Source organism: Melanotaenia boesemani, chromosome 21, assembly GCF_017639745.1.
Source record: "Melanotaenia boesemani isolate fMelBoe1 chromosome 21, fMelBoe1.pri, whole genome shotgun sequence".
NCBI classification, from domain to species: domain Eukaryota; kingdom Metazoa; phylum Chordata; class Actinopteri; order Atheriniformes; family Melanotaeniidae; genus Melanotaenia; species Melanotaenia boesemani.
Window position 1 is genome coordinate 9261920 of NC_055702.1, and position 23418 is coordinate 9285337.

General features: G+C 38.8%; 1 protein-coding gene across 1 annotated transcript in view; it reads right to left on the reverse strand.

Annotated features, from left to right (window-relative positions):
- LOC121632322 (CDP-diacylglycerol--glycerol-3-phosphate 3-phosphatidyltransferase, mitochondrial) overlaps positions 1 to 23418 on the reverse strand; it is a 26944-nt gene continuing 3526 nt past the window's right edge. The window contains exons 2-11 of the mRNA XM_041973699.1: positions 20342 to 20552; positions 17470 to 17547; positions 12412 to 12511; positions 12134 to 12323; positions 10909 to 11087; positions 8251 to 8450; positions 7865 to 8156; positions 6605 to 6753; positions 6382 to 6512; positions 1 to 795 (exon numbers count right to left, since the gene is read on the reverse strand). Of these exons, the coding sequence (XP_041829633.1) occupies positions 6393 to 6512; positions 6605 to 6753; positions 7865 to 8156; positions 8251 to 8450; positions 10909 to 11087; positions 12134 to 12323; positions 12412 to 12511; positions 17470 to 17547; positions 20342 to 20552 (1519 nt within the window). The 3' untranslated portion in view covers positions 1 to 795; positions 6382 to 6392. The remainder of the gene's footprint in view (positions 796 to 6381; positions 6513 to 6604; positions 6754 to 7864; positions 8157 to 8250; positions 8451 to 10908; positions 11088 to 12133; positions 12324 to 12411; positions 12512 to 17469; positions 17548 to 20341; positions 20553 to 23418) is intronic.

Here is a 23418-nt window from a genome sequence, read left to right on the forward strand (position 1 = left end):
CAGAATTTGCAAGTGTGTCTGCAAATTTCATATAATGCTCTAAACATTTGGAATCTTTGGTGTTTGCAAAACTTGAGTAAACCTTTTTTTTTTAGGTTTTGGAACACCAAAACAAGAAGCTGAAAGACACTAAAGCTAATGGTCAAGCAAACAGGCTGATCTTTCACATCACAGTTTCAAACTGCATCCTTTGGTGTAAATTTGCAACTAAAACTCTTCCACCAGACAAAAAAGGACAAAACTTTATAAGTCACTTTAAAAACTTGCCACATTTTCCTTTAATTTACAAACATAATAACACATAACTGTACAGGTTTGCGTAGGCAGAGCTGTAAACACACCATGAGAGCTGCTATTAAGGCTCCTTGAGGGACTGGAGCTTCACCACACCCGTCCGTTTACCGTCACAGCTTTAATTACAGATGAGACTTTCAACTATCAAGTCAGTTTAGTTCTTATGCATGCAACACTGGTTCTTATGGAGGTGTGTGTTTTTTAAGAGAAGTAGTTTCTTGAAATGTTTCCAGTTAGTACCACTACAGAACAAAAAATCCACAGTGTGATGATGTCTGCTGATTAGATATAAATATAACGGAGTCATCCACCGTAAATAAAGAGGACTTACATACATCCACTCCCGTGTATGTATGTGTGTGTGCGTGTTTGAGAGTCATATCCTGACGCATATCGATCAGGTGATGCCAAAGGCGTCGACTCTCAGCATGCTGATGATTGTCGAGTTGGTCAAAGTGTCTCCAACCAAATCCTTCACAACTCAGGGTCAGAGAAACCCGCCTGCAGAGAAACAGAGAAAAATGTTCTCAGTCACCAGTCTGATGGAATCTTTGTTATCACAAAGGATGAGATGTGAATGCTGCGTGTCCTCTGAAGCATTTTCAGTCTCAAAGATATTTCACATTCATATCATATAAAGATAACTCAGGAACCTTTATCAGTTTGTTGCACTAAAACAATAAATTCAGACAATTCCCTGATGAATGCCTTCTATGTACGTCCCCTCCCCCCAAAAAAGATGTCAAGACGAGTTTAGTAGGAAACATTAAATTTAAATAAATAACATTTCTGTACAGTTATGCTCTTTGAGTTAGATTTAAGTGAAGAAAGTAACTATTTTGGCATTTTTAGATGGGATAACTATCTAACTGAAAACTTGAAGTAATCTGAAAATAGTTTATTTCCAATAAAAACAAGGCGACACACTCCAAACAAATAAACTGCAAAGTCTAATTACTCGTGCAAACAAAAGCATGAATGAGATGTAAATAAATTCAAGTTCAATATTTGCTAAATAATTCTCTGAAAGATTACTTGTTGCAGCTCCACCACAACTGCTGACAAGTCAGCAAACATCAGGGGATAATGTAATCTGGAGCCTCTTCGTTACGGCGGGAGGCCACTAGAGGGCGAGCACGTGCCTCAAACCACCACAGCTTTGAAAACAGGCTCTGAGGACATCAGCTGTTTTTTGTTTTTTTTTTAACCCTGCTGACTCTGGAGAAGCTCCAACCTGTTGTCACCCTGTCTCTAACAATGGACGCTCTGAGCTCCTGATAAGATCTTTTCACCGCGCTGACAGGCAAAACCTTTGTTGGAGGGTCGCTTTTTGTTTTTTCCTGTCAGGAAAATGAAAAAGAAAAAAAAAATAATAAATAAAAATTTGGGAAAATAAAAATATACTGGTTGCAAGGCTAGATAGAAGCAGATAAACACAAGCTAAATCCATAAACAAGAAAAAAAACTGTACGCATGAGGAGCAAAATGCCTTTCTAATCCTAAAATATGTGCATGTTTGCTTCAGTGCATGAGCAGGAAAACGTGTGGCCATTTCTTCATGTCTATGAATTGATGGCAATGAAAGTAAAAGGGATGTTTTGTTTCATTGTTTTGTTTTCGTTCTGTTATTGTTCTTGTGCATGAATGCTCCTGTGAGTGTACGTGTGCATATGTGCATGCCTTTTGTTTGTACGTTGTTTAAGAAGCTTAAAAAGATGTTTATTGAAATCCCCATTAGTGTCAGCAGCATGCTGCATCAGCTATTCTTCCTGGGGTCAGTTTACAGTAGAAAAAGTATACAATTCACATTTTTCACAGATCACAAATTAAATATTACAAGAACATTTTGATCATCTTACTTTTTCGACTAATACAATATTAATTCCCATACATTGTCATAATTTATAAAAAAAAATACTTAACCTGCAAATATTTAATGATACAACACATGGTTTATAATGTTTAATGGTTGTAACCCACTTCCAAAAAAGGCACAATTTACTACAAACTGTTTCTGGCATTTTTAAAAATATATTTCTTTTTATATAATTAATTTGTTTGATTAATTTTTTTATTTACTATTATTTATGTATTTATTTTATATTTATTTAATAGGATTTTAATTCGTTTCAGTCCTTTTCTACTAGTTTTCCCCTTACTTCACATTGTATTTATTTTATTTTTATATAAATGTAAATAAATTCAGGCGTTAAGGGGTAAGCAGCTGTTTAAATGACAACACACCGTCTCAGATGGATCATAAATAACATGGGAAAGCATTTCACCAGTTCCTTAACAAACATGTTAATGAAATTTAAAAAAAGGTCTAAAAGAGTTCAAAGTTGGCTCAGTCATTTTTTAATTAGATGGAAACTTTAAATTTATCTTGAATATGAGTTAATATAGTTTGTTAAGAGAGAAAAATGTGAGTTGCAGTTTTAATTTCATTACAATTATGTACAAATAAAGATTTTTTACAAATATAAAATCAATCCTTGGTACAGATATTAGAAGATTAGACATCTTTGTGCAGTATATTAATCCAATTTATTTATATAACATTAATTCATAATAACCGACGACTCTTTAAAGAGAAAGAATTCAGTACAAACACAGTTAAATACAATTTATTGTGAAGTGATAACATTGTGTTTTTATGTACTGCATATCATAAAGAGATGTTCCCAGTCAGGTTGTACAGCTATAAAATTAAAACTGTCAACGTATCTTTAAAGGCACCTTTTTCTTTTTTTAGCTGTGTATATGAAAACTATGTGGAAATGACTCAACAAGCAAGCTGTGGCTCATTTGAGTGTTTAATACTTTTTTGGTTTTTCTTTTTTTAAAACAATGGAATAATAAGATAGTTCAAAGTAAAAATACAGAATATCACCATGACTCGGCTTGTACTCAGAAGTAGAGCTGTAACTTTTTCTATGACAGGAACAGGAGATAAAGGCTAACTTCGGAAAGTTACTCATATTCATAGATCTTAAAGACGATAAAACACAAGAAAACTGAATTGTTACTTTGTCTTTGTTACTTTTTAGGTGACAGGTATTGACAAGCCATGTCTGTTTTCTAAATGTTATGTCAGAGTTCAAGCTGTTCTGCCTGAGGTCGCTGATATTTCTGGCAGACCAACCCCCCCGACTGTGTGTCACTGAGCCGGTAACACGAGGATCTACCAGGTTTTGTTCACCGCTTACAAAACAATTGGCCAAACATATTCCCATTACTGTTTAGAGATCAGCTGTGAGCATATTTCAGAAGAATGCCTCAGGGAGGAGAGATGATCTGTTTAAGTATTTCCTTTTGGCAACAGATCAATCAAGTGTTCGCTCCATGATGCGTTCAGGTAGTGAAAAGACACCACCCATTTACGGTCAACATCGAGCCTGTGACACTTCCTGTTCTCAGAAACTGAGTCGCTTTCTCTCCCTCTTCAGCTAACAGGTTTCTTTTTAGCTGGAGCTCAAAAATATGAGATTAACTCATCTTTCAGTATCTTCCTGCACACACACCTCCCTTATGAACATTTCGAACTTTCACAGAATCTCTGTTCAGACAGCAGACGTTGTGTGCTTACTCTGCATCGGGGATTCTGAACCCGCTGACTTCACCTCTCCAAGTCCTGACAGAATTTATGGTAACACAGACCACAGTGTCAAATCATCACCATAACGCCACACTGACTCACTTCTTGGCGGCAGTGAATCAGCTGACACACCAGCCCTGCTCTCGCTGTGGTGTTGGGACTGCTGGGAAGATGAGGACAGGACCTGCGATTTGGGACCCGCCACAATGACTACAGACATTTCGAAGCAGCCACAGCCTGTTTAAACTGTGTGTGTGTGTCTGCACAAAATGCTGCCGCATGCATTTTGTCTGCAAGACAAAAAAATGTCAAAAGCTGAACAAAAACAATGTAAATGATGCAGAAATATAAGAAGCTTAGAAAGCAAAATTCTGGTTTACTGTAACTTGAAATTAATAGCTGTGACAGGCATGTTTTTAACTTCATATTTTACAATTATGTGAATTAGAAGTGCTCTAATTTTTTATTTGATTTGATTTGACTCTAAAATTTGCAAACAGACTTAAATTACTAACAGAAGTACATAATGAGCCAATCACGTGGCAGTAACTCAGTGCATTTAGGCATGAAAACATGATCCGGATGACTAGCTGAAGTTTGAGCATCAGAACAGGGAAGAAGGGTCTACTGGGATTTTGATGCACAACCCATCTTTAAGGTTTACAGATTATGGTCTAACTACTAGAAAATATCCAGTGAGCAGCAGTTGTCCAAATGACCAAAATGCCTTGTTTATGTCAGAGGAGAGAGAAGCAGATGGGCTACAGAAGCAGAAAAACGGGAAATTGAGTCTACAATTCACAGAGACTCACCAGAACGGGACAATAGAAGACTGAAAAATGTTGTCATAACGATGAGTCTCCATTTTAACTCCAACCCTGAGACGGTAGGGTCAAACTTTGAAGTAAACAGAATGAAAGCATGATCCTATCCTGCCTTGAATCAAATAATCAGGCTGCTGCTGGTGGTGGTGGTGGTGGTGGGGAGGATTTTCTTAGAACTCTTTGGGCATCATTTAGAGTATTTCTGCTGACCATGTCCATACCTTTATGTCCCCAAATCATCTCCAACTGCTTTCTTGAACATAACAATGCGTTCACAGGACTCCAACGGCCTCCACAGTCACCACATCTCAATCCAACAGAGCAGCTTTGGGGTGTGTTGGAGCAGGAGATTCTCATCATGGACGTGCAGCTGACAAATCTGCAGCAACTGTGTGACGCTACCATGTCAATATGGAGCAAAATCTCTGAGGAATGTTTCCACCACTTTGTTGAATCTATGCCATGAAGAATTGAGACAGTTCTGAAGGTAAAAGGGGGTCCAACCCGGTTCTAGCTAGGTGGACCTGATAAAGTGGCCAATTAGTGTATATTGTTGTTTATAATAGCGTAGTCCTGTATTGTGGTAGGAAACCGTTGTCAGTTTTCAATTGGGTGTCACAACTCGATCCACCTCAACCTTTGCTAACTTTGCTTTTCTCTGCAAACAGCTTTCCCCTCAGTAGCTGTAAAACTGCCCTCTGTGTGTAGAGTTTTTGAGTTTGCAACAGACTTTAAATTCAAGTCCAACTTTTGCTCGTTGAAAGGCTTAAGAAGGCTATTGGTGCAACTTTCTTTCAAACACAAAAGCACTGACATCATGAAGCAGCAAACTGAGTAAACAATGTCTAACTTTTTATATTTGAGCATGCCTTACCCAAAAAGCACTTTTTTCATTTAGTCTTCTGGGTGCTGTGGACTTTGTTTTTATGCAGTTTAACAGTCATGCAGCTTGTGTTTTTTTTAAACCCCATTGCATGTTTTTTCTCTACTAAGATCAAAAGAAGTTGTAGTAAAATGATATTGACCTGCTATAAAGCTTGCAATACAACACAAATCCTTAAGCTACTCGTTTCTTTATATACTGTTTCCAGGCAGCCAGATTTTCCTGTAATCTTTTAAAGTGATTTTGAATAATAGCTCCCCAGGCTTTTTGAAGGCCTTTCAAAGCTTGCCTTTTGGATTTTGGCTGCTTTTTCACTCATTTTCATTCCAGTCGTTGTGCCTGACCATTTTCAAAAGTATGGTTTTTCAGTTTGTTAAGCTACTTAACATTGACCTACGAATCACTCAAGCATAAAAATGCACCGAACTCAATGGATAAACCAGTTCTCTGCATGTAACATAAAACATACCCTACAACCTATTTTAAATGGAATCTTTAGTCTTTTTGTTACTGTTAGCCTGTTGCAAAGATACATAATTCATTCCCATTTTTTTGTTGAATCTAAAAATCTGAATTGGAATACGTGGTAAAGAAAATGAAATGAAGAAAAATGTCTAAGACAAAACAGATTTAAAGTTTAACAGATGTAAAATAGTATTTTTACACCAACAAGAGAATTCCCAAAGACACATTGGGCAAAAGAAATGAGGCGGAGACCTTTGCAGAGTACTGTGAATGTAGTTATGATCGTATGTAGTGACTTTGTAAGCGTGTTTCTGCACCTGTTGGAGTCTCAAAAGAAGTTCTTGATGAGAGGAGTGACAAGTTTCACCCACAGCTTGACATGACGGTCTGGCCGCTGAAACGTGGAGCTGGACACTTCTGTGGACCGCTGGTACAGCATCTCCTGCTCCTGTCAGAGTAAAGCACAGGTGTGTGTTCAGTCACGTGTTACAGTCATGCATCATCACTCCTGGTTGTGGTTTAAGGGAATAATGATCTGACCTCCTGCAGCTGGCTCTGCAGCTCCTCGTTCTCCGTTACTATAGCGATTTGGGCCTCCAAGTCACGGTGAACAGAGCGGTAACCGAAATTAGGAGAGCCAATTAGAGTGAGGCAAGGCCGATTCTGCCCCTGGAGGTAATACCACAGACCTGTGAAGAGAGGAAAAGCCGAGTCAGTGAGGAGGTAATGCTTCAGAGCCGTTTCCAGCAGAGATCCCTGCCGGCCCAAAAACCACAACTAAAAGGAAGCACATGGAGAAATCCCCAGCGTTGATCCAAAACCCCAAAATATGAGTGAGTGTGCATCCTCATCCTGAGGCCAAAACAGAATGAGTGTATAAGCCTTCATCTCTCACGCTACATACCACTGTGACCACAAGAAGAACAGCAGAACAGGAAAACAGTGAGAGTAGCTTGTTTTATAATTTTTCTCTGAGCCTTCATCTGCATGAGACTTACATACATGGATATAAATGTTTACATCAATCAAGACATACAATTCAAAACCAAACACCAAATAGATGAGGTGATTTAATTCATCAAGTGTCCTATAGGCCCAAATAAGTGAGTAAAAAATAAACTATAATTAACAAATAAACACATATTCTCATTCCAGTAAGCTTTTAATCACGGCTGCCGCAGAGGTCCAGGTTCGGATTATTTTCTGACCAGCCCCATGCATTCTTGCTACAGACAACTCCGTGTAATGTATGCTCAAAAATGTTTGCGGCCACCGGGTGTGTGTGAGTGTGTGTGGGGGCTAGAATTCTTTTAGCTGCAGTTAACCCCGCTAATAGAGTGAAGATCTGAGTAGAGGAAAGGTCCAGTGATAAGGTGTTGTTTAGGAGTAGTATTCTAGGCGTATGTTACATTCTTTGTATGAGCTTGAAGTGTATAAGTTTATGATCAAGGTTTTTTTTATGTTTTATCCTAATTGTCCCAGACAGTCAACCAACATATTTTATAGACCATATAGACCAAGATGTCTGGCCCACACTTGATCAATAGCCAGGGGTCCACAAGATGAGTCTTGCAAAAAAGAGTAAAGAGCATAAACCAGGCCTCTCAACCCTGCTCCTACATCTAATAACATGGATAAGTTGTGAGTGGGAAGAGGAGCATCACAGATCTGAGGTGCAAATAGAGGATGAAAGATCTACCTGACATATCACAAGTAGCTCATAAGTCATTAAACAATCTCAAAACTTTGTTATCAGTGAGTGGTGGTAGCAATGAGTATGTGTGCTTTTGTTTGGCTGACCTTTAGCGTGAAACGTCCACTGCGACCTGTGGTACTCGTGGAGGTGGACTCTCTCCTGCTGGCCCATTCGACACACTTGGTTGTAAAACTGCCTGGCGATGTGAATGTAAGCTGCAGGGATCGCTCCAGCGACACCCTTGGCCCCGAAGAACCCGTTGACCTCAGGGGAGGCGGTAAGGATGCGGTAGCTGGCTCCAGCTCCGAGCACCAGTCGCATGTAGGCCCGGGTCAGGTTGAAGTAACCTGATGTCAAATAGACGGTAGATTCTGGCCCAGCATCCGTCAGCAGGCGCTGGAAGGCAGGCAAGAGAAAGAAAACAAATTAAAAAAAAAATTCAGAGAAAAACTGTCTGACCCAATGCACGACCAATCAGAGCCGGTCTCACCTGTGTGACCTGCTCGTCCACCTGAATGCCCAGAGGTTTCATCTGCACCAGAGGGAACACCCAGGTGTCCTCCTCCCCCTCGCTCATCCCCTCATCTTCGGAGTCTTCAGAGCGGTGCTGCAGCTTCTGCCTCATGTGTGCCATGTTCACCACCTCCATGATCCGCTTCCTCGCCACTGCTGAGAAGTCCTGCCGGTTGCCTGTTTGTCACAGAGACACAGTGCGTGTGTGAGTGGGACACACAGAAGAGGCAAAGTGGGAGATGGGTCAGAATGATCTCTGGGTCACAGCGTTCTGTGTTTTCTGTGTGCGTTTATGACTCATGTTGTAAGGAGTAGACTCCCTTTTAGAACGTAAATCACTCGGTTTAAGAGTGAAAACACTACAGTAATCTCATGTTTAGGTTAAGGTTGGGGTAAGCACAGTAACTCAAAAGGGAGTAGTTATGGTTCTGGTGAGTCTACAGGAAATGAGTCCATGTAATGTTCACATAAGTGATGGAAAAAACTCAGACTTACAGCAGACAGCAGGATACTGGAGCATTTGAAAAGTCAGTTAATGAGCTAAAAATTATAGCCCCTGATTGGCAGACAGGCCCCCTTAAGGGCCTTGTCCTTTTCAAACACTGAATAGTAACCATTTTGCTTCATGCACAGTGTTGCCATGGTTACTTGAACTATAAAGGCAAACTATTATTTTTTACTGTCTTGGTTGGGAGGTAAAAACTACAATAATTGAGGAGGATCAATGTGCCGCAGCGAAGAAATAGACACACTTCAATTTTTGAAATTGTCAGAATTAGTTTGATGTTTGTGCAACAAATACTTAAATAGATAAATTAAACTTGATACACAAATAATTTCCGCTCATAATTTAAACTGACATGCTGATATTAAAGTAAGACCAGGTTAATAAATATTTACTATAAGATCTTGATTATATTAGCCAAGATTTTAAAAAATCTATGAAAACAAACTTAAGATTATTTTCTCAGACCACTGATGAAAAGTCAACTTTAATATCTTTAAAGCTTACAAAGTATTAAAATAAACTCTGTGGCTTCATTCCTGAGCATCCAGTCTGGCCCATCACTTCTATTTGTATCCAAAAATAAACCCACTGGCATCTGAACCATTTACAACAGACGCTGCTATTTGTAACGAGGTCATATGACTGCTAATGTTGTGTGCATTGGGTGTAGGTTAATTTATGGAAAATAGTTTCATTTGCAGCATGCTCAGCTGTTTGGGTGTGTCTAAGTTTCAGTTATGTGCTTCGTAATTATAATATAATCCATGGTTGGGATTATTTTGCATGAACATCTGTGTAAAAACAGCTGGGTGAAACTAAGCGAAACGTCACTTGTTTGATAAATTTGGCTATTTTTTAGAGACAGTTTCCTTTAAAACATTGTCTTGTGGCAATCTTTTGCTGTACACATGTGTGCATTTCTTTTCTTTTACAAAGCCTGAAAACCAAATACTTAAACTTTTTTCCAGGTATCAGCACTTATTGGGAATTACTATTAGGTTTTCTTTATTAAATATATGTGTAATATTACATTTCTAGCAGATTTGTGCCATAAAAGTGGCATAAGAGTGAAGACAATTTAAATCCTATGTAAAACACTGTGGTAAATTATCATCAAATAGAATTTCATAATCATGCATGATTTGCAGTGTGCTGAACTCTCAATCACTCCATGAAACCTTGTAAATAGATGACTTAAAACACCCCAGAAAACCTGATGAGTAAGAAATTACCTTTTAAAAATTAACTATTAAAGGTCATGTAAACATTGGATGCCAAGATGAAGTGAAGCAAATTGGTTATTTAATTTATCAGGTTAGACACTCCCACTGGTAAGTGTGTGATCTGTCATTTTTGAGACACGGCATGTTTTTCCACGTTTTCTGGCTTTCTGCAAAAAAACAAGTAATTCACCACAACTTATCACAGAATGGGATTTTTTTATTTTGCTTTGTTTTTGTCAGTGTGTCTGGTTGTGAAGGCAAGCTGACCCTTTTCAGCTCTATAAAGATTCAGTAAACTTGCATGAGTGGATGTATTTTGTTTTGCCTGGCCAGCAACACGGTTGTGAAAATGTTAGGATTTGTTCGCTGCACTCTACAGATGACTGTTTTATGCGAGGACCAGTACAGGCCGTGTGTGTGCGTGTGTTCCCACAACATATCTTCTTCCAGCAACACTGTGACATCACATCTCTATTCCTGGTGTTCATTTCTGCAGCCCAGTCCTACAGACATGATGTCATTCATCTCTCAAACTAACATCCTGGCACACCATCCTCCAGTTACGGACACACATTGTGTGTGTGTGTGTGTGTGTGTGTGTGTGTGTGTGTATGTGTGTGTGTGTGTGTGTGTGTGTGTGGCAAAATCCTGACAATTTCAGATCCAGCTGCAAGGCTTGCAAGCCACAAGAGCTCTTTCCATCTGATCCTGCTCACTGCCCTCTCAGAGAGCCTGTCTCTCTGAGCAGCATTTCTTCTCCTGTCTAACGTTTTCATGCTCCATCAGCAAAACCCGTTGGTGCTGAACACCAGGCCCTAATTGAGCTTAACGTTTTGCAGATTATCAAAAACAGGCTGGGACGTTAATCTGAATCTGTGTGCACACAAGCGTGATTGGTTTCTACCTTTGTATGGGTGCACCATGCCCTCCAGCATGGTGACCGAGTCGTCAGGCTGAAGCTGCAGGGAGACGTCGCCCACGGCTTCCACCAGGTCGGAGAAAAAATCTGCCACTTCCCTGCAGTTCTCCAGCAGCACGTAGCGATCCTGTCTGTTGGTGAAGTATGAATCACTCAGGTTGGCTCTGAAAAGAGGAAAGAAAGATGAAAGCCCTCTCGAGATGAGGAGATTTTCATGTTTTGATTTGTTTGATTTTTTTTTTTTATGTTTACATCTTCCCTTCCCTCATGCCAACAGATCTATATCTATGCACTCAGGTTATGTAAGAAGGAAACCCCAACATTTATCTCAGGTATGACCAGCAATATGCACCAGCTAAAAAAAAGGAACTTTTGTTGAACTTTGAGGGGGAAATTACTCCTGCTGGAGGATGTGATAGAGTGAATGCTTCAACTTGGGGCTGCTTTTGTGTTTAATTTAAAAAAAAAATTGCACCTTTTTCAGCTGGAAATATTCTTGAAAAAAGGCTTGAATTCAAAACTAAATTTTTCAGGGGGAATTTTGTTTAAAAAAAGGGTGGTAGTCCTCTAGTTAAGGACTAGATTGCTCTCGTGTTAATGCTGACACACCAGAAAGTGTGAACTTAACACAAACGCACAAAATTGTATAACCTGTGGGACTTCCTAATGAAAGCTTGTGTAACTTGATTTCTTGCCAAGATAGAACACAATAAATGGGGCAAAAATTATATTCTGACATTTGAAGTGGAACGTCAAGTTTTGGTAAGCACAGAACACCCTCATGGTTTTCCACATATGTCAAATATAATGGTGATTATCGTTTCATAATCTGGCTGATAAGTATTTGTGCACTTGACCAACATACCTCATACAAGACTGAAAGTAGACAGGAGAGAAGAGGGGGGTGTAAATCATCTAAGAATTACTACCACTTCTCAAGAAGACATAATTACAAGCTTTCAAGTTGAATAACTTGTCTTCCTGGCCTAGTACCACAGAGAAACCTTCCTTTTGGAACTTCTCCAGACATGCTTTTGCTTGTCTTCTTTGAAATGTAGTGGAACCAACACCGGCTCTGTTCCCACTGGCATTGTCGCACACATTTTTCCTTCAAGTTACAAAGTCTGCTCAGGGTTAGGGGTCTAATTTGATCCCAAATAAACAAACTCAGTGTGAAAAAGGTGATGCTGCCAGACTGAACTCAACACACCCGCTGATGATAATGCTGTCGTCAAACAGGTAGACTTTGATGTGCTGAACGCCGATGGTCTCGTTGAAGCGCTGCGGGACCAGAAGCCGCAACAGGCCCCTCAGGTCCGGAGTGTGGTACAGAGACACCCGCATCTGAGACGTGAAGCGTTGCAACAGAGGCAGCAGCATGGTCCTCGAGTTAATCTGCCCTGCACGTGGAACAGTGTAAGGATAATCAATGTGGGAGATCTTTGGCAAATGGCTGCAAAAAGAGATGTTATGGAAAACACCAACAACCTCGTGATCCACGTGTGTAGTCCAGTAATATGGAGACTTTTAGTTCAGGAGAGAGGCTGTTTTCCTTTGAGTGCTGGAGAGCTTCCTCCATACATTCCACCTTAACAAAAACAAAAAAATAAAAAGATTTCTGCACCATGATTTAACCATGCACATAGATTAAAAAAAAACAGCAGAATCATCATTAAAAATCTGGTGCAGGAGATATTTGGATGCTTTGTGTGACAGTAATATAGCCTCGAGCTGCTTCCTTCAAGCGGAGGAGCAGAGCTGGATACACATGTCTGATAAGCTCACTAGCTTGTAAATTCACACCCACAAACATATGTCATTTCGAATATAGTTTCAGGCTTGTACCATATTACAAAATGTGGTGCAAGCCAGAAACGCAAATATGAATTAAGATTTATAAAAAAATAAACGCAGTTTAAAATAAATACACTTATCACTTACACTTATAACCTATTGAGTGTTATCAAGCAATAAATTGAGTTATTTGCCTGCTAAGTGCTGCTTACTTGTAATTCTTGTTGTAGTGGTTATTTGTAAAATGTTAAAATATGTATAGATCATTTATTATGGTACATCTCTGTTTCAGAAACCACACACACAATTCCCGCTTCATATTTAATATCAATAAATCCAAAGGAACATCTCATCTTTATGTATTGAAGCTGATGCCCCATTGCAGCCACTATTAATAAAACTGAAGTTATACAGTCCTAAACAAAAATTAGAACAGGCTTGGGTATGCTGTTCATGCCACAGTGACCAACACATCCATGTTGGCTGACTTGTGCCAAATGCTGGCTGAAGAACGGGAAACTTTCCCACAGAAATGTGTGATGAGGCTGGTGACCAGCACGAGGAGGAGGTAGCAGGCTGTTGTGGCTGTCTATGGTTCTTCCAGTCCTGCCGATGTCCTCGTTTGTTAAATGAATAAACTGCAAATATGACTTGTTTCTTCAGTCTTCTAATCCAGTAAACATAAAACAAGGGTCAACTGCAGAATAAGCAGTTTCACACTGGCTTAGAAGATTTGGTGCAACTCACATACTCGACTCTGGTGCTTATCCCACAAATCCATTATTTTCTATATATTCTGTAACTTCACAATGGGCTCTGATAATTGGGATAAACCTTGTACAAAATTCTTATCTTTGACAGCAAAAACTAATCATTAAAACATTAGTTTTAAGTCTCAGCTTTGTAATTTTATGTATTTGCTGCTTTCTTTCATTTCATACCACTTTATATTAAACATTGCTTGATTTTGGACTCCTAGTCAAGCAAAACAAGCACCTTGGGTTCAAGAACATGTAACAAGCAGTCAATCACCATTTTTAAAATGAATAAGGTGATGGATTAAGATACATTAAATCAGCCATTAGTTTTTCTCCAAACATAACATATATCAGGCCTCCAAAGCAGCAGCAGCTGCAGTTTCCTGCAGTCTATAATCGTGTTTTTACATCTCACTCTTCATTATTCAGCAAACTACACACTTTTTTTGTATCTCACCTAACTGGCATGTAGACTTTAAACTTAACTTGCCCATTTACGTCCTTGTGCATATACACACAATGATGGAACACTGCAATAACTTGATCCTTATTTTTCCAAATATTTCAAGAAGGAGGCACAAGACAAAGGAGTAGATTGATGATTATAGACGGACTAGCAGCACACACCACTTTTTAAACACACCGTGTTTATAGAGCATGGAAAAAAGCATGACTCACTTCAGAACACAAAGGGGAAACGGCTGCTTGACAGAGGGCACCTCCAGGGCCCAGCTTGGCCATTATCAGCAGCAAACATGTAATTTGGATCCCCTCTGATAAGATACCAGAGCTGCGTAACTTCTGCTAAACTGTGCATCTGATGCAAGTACATTCATTACACGTCATCCCCAAAGTGCCCGTTTATATGCCAGTAAAACATCTCCCCTTTCCAGCAGAGAGCTCTTTTGGGACATCTGGACTAAAAACACTTCCTGCTCTGGAAGTGAGCAGGACCTCTGAGGTTCTGCTGCATCCATATGACAAAGTTTACACACACAAGTCTTAATTTACACTTCATCCACGTTTTCTGTTTTAGAGTTTACCTTCTTATAAGACTCAACCTTTTGATTGCTCCTCTAGTGTCTGGATGCAGCACAGATCATAAACTCATTCCTGTTCTTTAAAAGAAAATCCTAACACTGCGAGCGCTTTCGTGTTTGTTGTCTGTTACTGTATTTATTTTTATTCAGGTGGTTATGATTGATTTGTTTTATCAGTTTGGCCCAGAGTGTATCTGATGCTATAAAAGGGTGCACATCACAGATGACAGCTGCTACTGGATAAAATGGTAACAGGCAGGTGTCAATCTCTTCCTCAACTGTGTGATTCACTGTTTCAGATTACTTATAGATGCTATAAAATTCATTATTTTGAGGAATCTATGCAACTTATGTCTTACAAAATTACTAATACACAGTTAGCAAGAGCCAAATCAAACTATGGCAAAAGATGAATTAATCTGTAGCTAGACAAGACGCAGCTGTTGCATGCACATGAAAGTGTTTTAAACAACAGCAGATGGGGGAGTATTCACAGAAGTTCAACCATACTTTTTCATATTCCATATTTGTTCATTCTCAGGAACAGAAAAATATGAGAACAAAGGAAGTGAAAACAATGACACCCCTTACAGGCATCACAGATGCTGAAAACATGTCTCTTCACGATTAACTCCTCCTCTTTTCTATGTACTGTTTAAAATGGGGGGAGAAGTTTCAGGCAGAAGGATGCGGGAGAGGTGCGACAAAGAGGCACCAATCAGAGAACTGAAAGTCTCCAGACAGGAGGGTGCAGGAGCTGGCTTCTCCATTTTGGCTTTGCTTTTGATAACTGGTGTTGTGTTAGTCATCTTTATATACAGTCTAAGCTCAACATACACAGCCTGTGGTTGTATAAAAGACGTTACTTTGTTTCAGAAGGGTCCAGTTATTGGTCTGTATCAAACAAAATCAAAACAACTTAAGGAGTTGCACAACTTAGTACTTAATTCAACATTACACTGTCCTCCTGTGACTGCATTTGGATGTGGAAGGGGTTTACAGCAGTGCTGCTCCTCATTGAGAAGAATAAGAAAGATGCATGCTTTCACGTCAGTCTCCATAAGTCCCCAATGAGATCCGAAAAAGCTGCTGGATTTGTCGTTACCCCTGTTTCCAAAAAGGGCCGCTGGAACGGTCTGAGTTCTTGTTAAATATAGCAACAGAGTCGCTAAGTTGAAAGCACTCGGTAGCAATAGCGTCAGATCTACTTGCGATATTTACCCGGATTCACCTTCGGAAGCAGCATGAGTGTGCTGTCTTTAGAAACACAGGAAAAAATAGTCAATATCACTGTTTTATTTTACTGTTTGAAGCATTCTATATATTGTACAGCTGCCATTTTCAACTGAGCTCCACTATGCTGAGCAATGGAGACCATTGAAACTACAAAAATTGGGTTAAGAACTGTCCAAAAACATTATTTAAACTTGAAAATAAACTTGTGTGCAATCAGCTCTGAGAAAGAGATGGAGATATCTTGAAGGATCATGATTGGAGGTCACTTGACACTTTTGGTGAAATAAAAATAGAAGACAATAAAATGCATATGTTCAGGTGCAGAAAAGCTGAACCAGATTTTAGATTTTTCAAATATGTCTCTATAGTTCGTCCATCGGAATACTGAAGTCTCTGTTTACACCTTCAAGCTTCTGCTAAATAAATATCGTAGGTGCATTAGATACAATACATCTTTCAGCAAAATTATCCTGATAAACAGCAATCTTAGTTTATCTAAACCTGGAGAGGAAGCCATTTAATTTCAGTGTATGTTTTAATTTCAAATACATATACCAAGCACTGGCATACAAGAAAAAAAGAAAAAAAAGACTCAGGGTCAAGACTCAAGTTTAAATTGTGCATTTATGTACTGACTTGTGATTTATGGTAATAAAAAGTCAACTGTTGAATTATGTTGCAATGTGCTGGAACCCTGCAGTTTGCATCCATTTTCACTCACTATCTTCCCCTCCCCCCTTTTTTGTTACCTTATTACCTAATTTCCTTGCACATTAAAGCCACCTGGAGACCAGTGTAATACTTGTAAACCTGGGGCATGGATTACATTGCCTGTGTGCTCATGCATGCACATGCTCATCCTTGTGCAATTGCATAAAATCAACTACAGGCAGTGAGAATAACCTTTGCATTTGCCATGCTGAGGACAAATGTGACTTGCTTTTAGCTATCAGATTATTCTCATTGCTTGCATTACCGCTTGAGCAAATACACTGTTCAGGTGTGACTGTCAACATTAGTCCAGCCAGGGTTTTGTTGAGCCTGGGAACAGGGTATTGTTTTTGTATCCAGGTGTTGCTCCAAAAATCGCACCTGCTGTTTGCATTTTTTAGTCTCAACCACAGACCAGGCTCAAATCTTTTAGCACTGGATTGAATTTAGTTCAATTTAATCCATTTTCAAGCAAACCCAGACTTGAAAAGCATAAGTCACAAGGCCTCGCTGCACCTTACTGACTCACGTTTCTAGCAATCCATCATCTTGTGAGGTTACAGAGTTTAGTGGCCAATTCCAGTGCTTTTAACTGTAATTAAGCATGTTGGACTCTGTGTGCCTTTTTCTGTTTTTACCCTCCCTGCTGCTAAAAAAAACATGAAAAACAGCTGAATATGAGTGTCGGTCCAGACTGTGGTTTGCTTTGGTTTCGCGTTGTTATGCTAGGCTTTCCAAGCATGAAGCCATCACATGCCAGCACTGGTCCCTTTATACCAACAAACCCTTGAATTTTGGGGTCATTCCTTGTAGTTTGGCCAGAAACTCGTTTTCATTCTGAACAATCCACACAGCGGCCGTTCTTGAAGAGAACTCTGACTCATATTTTCTGGGATCTCTGCCCAGTTATTTGGCACGCGCCAGTTCTGTCATGACAATTGTTCTCACCTGCTTTGAACTAAACAAATCAATTTCTCAGAAGTTGTAAGAAACACTACTTGTCTCACCAGCTCCTGTTCCAGCTGACCTGTTCCCAGATAGAGCGAGGCCATCACCACTCGCCTCCGCGCTGTCTTTATGCGTGCCTGAAGTGAAAAGAAATTTAAACAAAGAAATACAACAGTGATTGAGTATGTAGTGAAAGGAATTTAGAAAGAAAAACTAAGAGTTTCCTTCTAGTAACATGGGCACAAAGAGATATACTTGATCAACAGGAATCCTCCAAAAGGGTCATTTACAAATCAATGTTCTCAGTTCAAGTGAATCTACAAAAAGTAAACATTAAAAAGTGATAATAATAATAATAATGATAAAGTATTACTTGTTTAGCACTTTTCTTAACAATTTCACAAAGTGCTTTTCAAGAATGGAAAAAGCGAATTAGGTTGTATTGGATGTTCACAACAACACAAAAATAAAATGTGACAAATGTATCAGCCATTATCAAAGGCTTTTGCAAAGAGGAACATTTTAAAAGGAAGGATTTAAAGGTAGATATAGACCTGGTCTGCCTGAGCTCAGGGAGCAACAAATATTTCACAAGTTTAATTTTAAAACCGTCCTTCCAGGAAAAATCAAAACTGAACTTGTTTGACAACCATAAAAACTGAGGTCAATGATTACTTCTAGATTTATAGCTGCCTGAGTGATAAATTAACATCTGCCAAGGACATTTAAACAAAAAATGGGGGTAAGTCTGTACACAAAATGTGTTTTTGAGCCTTAAATAATATTTATAATGACAATCTAAGAGGGGTCTCTCAGTGTAATGAACATAGAGCTGAATCTCCAGCTCTTTATGTGTAGTTACGTTCATGTTTATTAGTCTGTTTAACTAGTCCTACTCCCACAGCCCTTCCAGCACAGCAGAAACTCTTAAAAACTTCAGAGTCCACTGCCTGTTCAGAGCCAAACAGCAGTTTTACACACTTAACAACCAAATGGTGAACATGGCAGAGCATAACAAAAGGATAGAAAAATAATTGGTACAAATTAAAAATAACTTGACCAAAAATTTAACAATTAATTAGGTTAACTGGCATCAGGTCAGTGATCTAGCATTTACTGTCAGTATAAAAAGAGCATTTTAGAGAGGCAGACCAGAGGTTCTGTAATTCGCAATACACTGCATCTAAAAATTGTGAACCAATTTCAGGAAAATGCCCGTCAAAGTTGTTAAAAGAGGAGATGCCAAAAAAAGACTTTACCCTATTCCAACTTTGTTTAGAGAAGTTGCATCAAATAAGCTGATATTTTGAAACCATGTAACAGTAAAATCTCAGTTTGAACATCTAAGATTTTTATTTTCTACTGGGAATAAAAAACAGGTTTATGAAATTTGCAAATCATTAAATTTAGTTTTTATTAATATTTTACACACCATCCCAACTTGTTTTTTTTTTTTTAATTTAGGTTGTAAATTCAAAGGATGAGACGAAAAATGAATTAACATTATTCTTTGCAACATCTGGATATGTAAAATGGGAGAAGTTCTATATCATCCTTAAAAAATGTTTTAGAAGTTATAAAAGGTAATTTTTTCTACTTTCCTGAGGTGGAAAAATTGATGTCATACATGAGTCCTGAGTTTAGAGTCAATACAGGAATTGTACAACAGTTTCTTGGTATGTAGTCGTGCAGAAAAATGTAAATATCCATCACTGTTGGTTTCAAGATGTTACATCTGCCTAGCACTGAGTTAATTGTTTGCAAGACCAAAAGATGGACACATCTGAGAAGCCAGACCAAGCTAATTTTAGCCAGTTTTGTGTGGAAAAGCAACGTCTTCAATGTACTATTTGTCATCACAGACAAAAATCTCATAGAGGAAATGTCTGTCCATCACAGTGAAGGTAAATGATAACGTATGATCTTTCATAAATTGTGTGAACTGATCCTTGAATCCACTTTACAAAAAAAACCTTGAAACCATCAAATCTCTTAAATAGGAGCAGTCTGAGGTGCAGACTTGGATAATGTTATGGTTGAGTTTGTTTCGAAACCAGAAGAATTCCTCTTGCTAAAGGCGTTACAAATGAGACAAGATCGTGACAGTGACGAAGAGGAAAAGAATGGAGCTTGATGCTCTATAAATATGACAACACTGTGCTGTTTAAATGAACCGTTTCCACCTCTTACCGTCATGAGGAAGTGCCACAACCATAAATCACATTCATGTGTTTGATCCACAATAACAATGTTTTATGAAACTTTCTTGAGCAGTTACATCATTATTTACTTCATATGCAACTACATAGAATCATACAATCAAATTGTAATTGTATAACAGACATGCTAATGATTATACGTCTGTTTTTCATGTCACATGCATCTATGGTATGGATAAAGGGATAGATGAATGTTTGGTCAGTGTTGAAATATTTTTTGTCTGGTGTATCACTTGTGATACCGGTCTTTCATGTAAAACATAATCATTAGAACTGTGAGATAAAGTGATGAACTTTTAAAACACAAGTCTGTATCAAACACAGAAATTCTTCCAAATACTATTTTTTTGCATGTTGTTTTTTCCCTAAAACATTGTTATGAAAATGTCTATTGACAGCATTAGAATACAACAAGCATCTTCCTGGTTTTTATCCCGAACTGGGAGAAAGTGTCAAGTTGAAATAAACATGTAGATCCCAATGTAGTCATGTCAAGAGAGCATGGGGAGAAAAAAAGTTACATAACTTTCGTGTTGTGTGCCACTCTGCCAATGTTAAACTGTAAGTTCCCCTCAGTATTTAATAAAGGATCTAATCTTTCAGGACTGTTTTCACAGATAAAATAGTTAACTAACAACACTAATTCCCTGGAGAAGGTGATAACATTTTTCTCAGAACGTCTGAACAAACGACGCCTGTCAGTGGCACGGACCTTCATTGCCTGATAGAACTGGTCAGGTGAGGTCAGAATGTGGATGTGGGCGCCCGGCACACGGAAGGCAGGTACTTGCTCCGCCATCCATCGGAAGTGGGTGCTGAGGCCTTCTGTGCCTTGAGCTCCGGCTGATCCAGTGGGCTTGGAGGTACGTCGTGGAGCTGGATCCATTTCAGCAAGCAGGGGAGCCAGCAATAGCACAGAGGACCTGAAGGAGACGCACAGGGATTTTATCTTGATCCAGCTGACAACGCTACATCCCTGATGAAACTTTAAAAAGTCAAATTCAACAGATTTGTATTATTTTTTACATTCCTGGTGGACAAGGGAGTTAAGACACATTCAGGTGTGTGTCAACAATATATTACAAGGTCAATTTATTCATATAGCACATATAAAAACAACAGAAATGGACAGGGAAACAGTGAAGGGATGCCAAGATGGGAATCATGTTCATGCTTGTTCACACAGGTACCTCTAATAAAATTAGAATATCATGAGAAAGCTCAATATTTGTCACTCATTTCAGAAAATGAAACCCACATATATATTCATGACAGTGAAATATTGCAAGCCTTTATTTCTTGAAATTATTATGGCTTACAGATAATAAAAACCCAAAATTCACTGTCTCAGAAAATTACAACATTACACAAGATCAATAAAAAAAGGGACATTTCAAACAGAAATGTCAGACTTCTGAATATTTATTCCTATGTATTCAATACTTGGTTGGGCCTCCTTTTGCATGAATTACTGCACCAATGTGGCATGGAGGCAATCAGCTTGTGGCACTGCGCAGGTGTGATGGAAGCCCAGGTTGCTTTGATAGCGGCCTTCTGTCATCTGCATTGTTGGGTCTGGTGTCTCATCTTCCTCTTGACAATGCCCCATAGATTCTCTATGGGGTTCAGATCTGGTGAGTTTGCTGGCCAATCAAGCATGATAGCACCATGGTCACTGAACCACCTTTTGGTACCTTTGACTTTCCAATATTATATACAGGCTTGAAATATTCTATGTGTCATGAATCTAAATAATATATGGGTTTCACTTTCTGAAATGAGTGACAAAAACAAATGATCACATGATCTTCTACTTCTTTAAGATGTACTTGTACTATGGTGAATGGCCTAGAATGCCACTGTCAAGTGGATTTGATCCTCCAAACCAAATTATTTCAGTCTAACTTTCAATAAATTTGAGAAAGTGTAACTTCAGTCCATTTGTAAGGTCACTTTGGGAGCATTCATACCAGGACAGCCTGGGGGACATGGTTTAACTGGGTTGGAATTCACAAAATTTGCTTTCAAACTGCATTTTACTCAAGTGCCGTGTGCAGGTAAGGTGATGAACCTAACCACCTCAGCCATGTCATGCAATTACAATTGCTGCTTGCTAGGAAGAGGTATTCCCCAAAAAGACTTTCTGTAACACTGTGCAAGAAGAAAGAAGAAGCAAACTGGCTCATTGAACGGCCGGGGCTGAAAACGGCTCATTCACTGCAAGTAAAAAGTGGAGCAACAATAAATATATTCAGACTCGGGTTTTCTCTTTTTACTTTGGTGTTCAAACCTAATGTGGTTTTCACTAGAATTTGTCCAGTATGAGCAGCAGGAGATGCAGCGAACTATCTGACGTGTTGCAGTACACCGTGTCTCTTTGGTCCACAAGATAATCTGTTCACTTTATCAGAGCACCGGACTAGAATTCTTACTAGTAGACTGAGAACCCCCAGTTTTAAAGTGGAACAAAATTCGCTTCTTTGGTCCGCACCAGAATCCAAATGCACATTCACACTGCTCCAAACAAACAGTAGTATCCATGGAAGCAGATCAGGGTTCGCTTAGAGCGGGCCAAACAGCGCCGTTAGATAATTCAGTCATGACTGCAGCAGACTTTTACTGTCTGATTTAATAGATAAATAAACCTGAACGCCATCTGCAAACAGTGGAATGGAATATTATGAATCCTGAAAAAAGATCCCACAGGTCACAAATACAGAGTGAAAACCATTGGTCCTAAAATGGACCTTTTGGTTACATCACAAGTGAGAGAAGCAAGATGAAAATGCCCCTAAATGAACAGTTAAAACTCCTATCAGTCTATGATTTAAACAAAGTCAAATCCGAACTTTTCATACCAACCCATTATTGAAAGATATGTATAACAAGACAAATGGGGATGTTTATTCCATATTTGGTTAAAAAAAAAATCAAACACTGCATCTCAGGGGGAGGGGCAGTTTGAACAGTCACCTTATTATAATCTGTCTTCAATATTTCTAGAAACAAGAGTTTTACTGATGTAAAGGCTATGAGATGAGGGCCGTTTCGTGTCATACAGAATAATGATTTACTAAAGTGAATCGTATTTGCAGCTTTTACTTCAGAGACGAGTCCCACCAAAGGCTGGTTGGTATTTTCAACTGCAATCAAACTATGGCTGCAACAATCAGTTTTTTTTCTTTCTAATATTAATGACTATAGTGACTTTATTAATTTCTTGATAACATTGAGAAAATAAAAAACTTCTTATAGCTCAAAGTTATGCTATCAGGCAGTTGCTACAATAAAAAGCCAATTAGACTCAGCTCTCTCTCACCAACAAGCTGCAATGCTAATTCTACAAGTTAAACTAGCTGAGAAAATAAGTCTAAAGTCGACATCATGCATGCACCAAATATATTGTACAAGAGAGACAGACATTAGCTGACGCTCCAGGTGTGGCCTACAGCTGATTGTTCTTTTCGTGGATTTACCAACGGCTCGGTGTATAAGTAGTAAACATACAGTCATGTGAAAAAGTGAAACACCTGCTCTAAATTTGAAAGTTTATTGATAAAAATCATCTGCTTATTAGTAGATAAAATTAGATACATACAGCCTTAGTTTTCCACATTGCTTCTGCATTTTTTGTTTGGTGAAATTATGACATAGTGTAATCAGTTACATGTTCTAGTTCATCCGATGCTGTGTTTACCCAATTATAATACCTAGTATGGTCCAAATAATTTTTATTTATGTCCTCGTACATTTAGCCTTGAATGCTATGCTTTCTTTTCCAAGTGATAG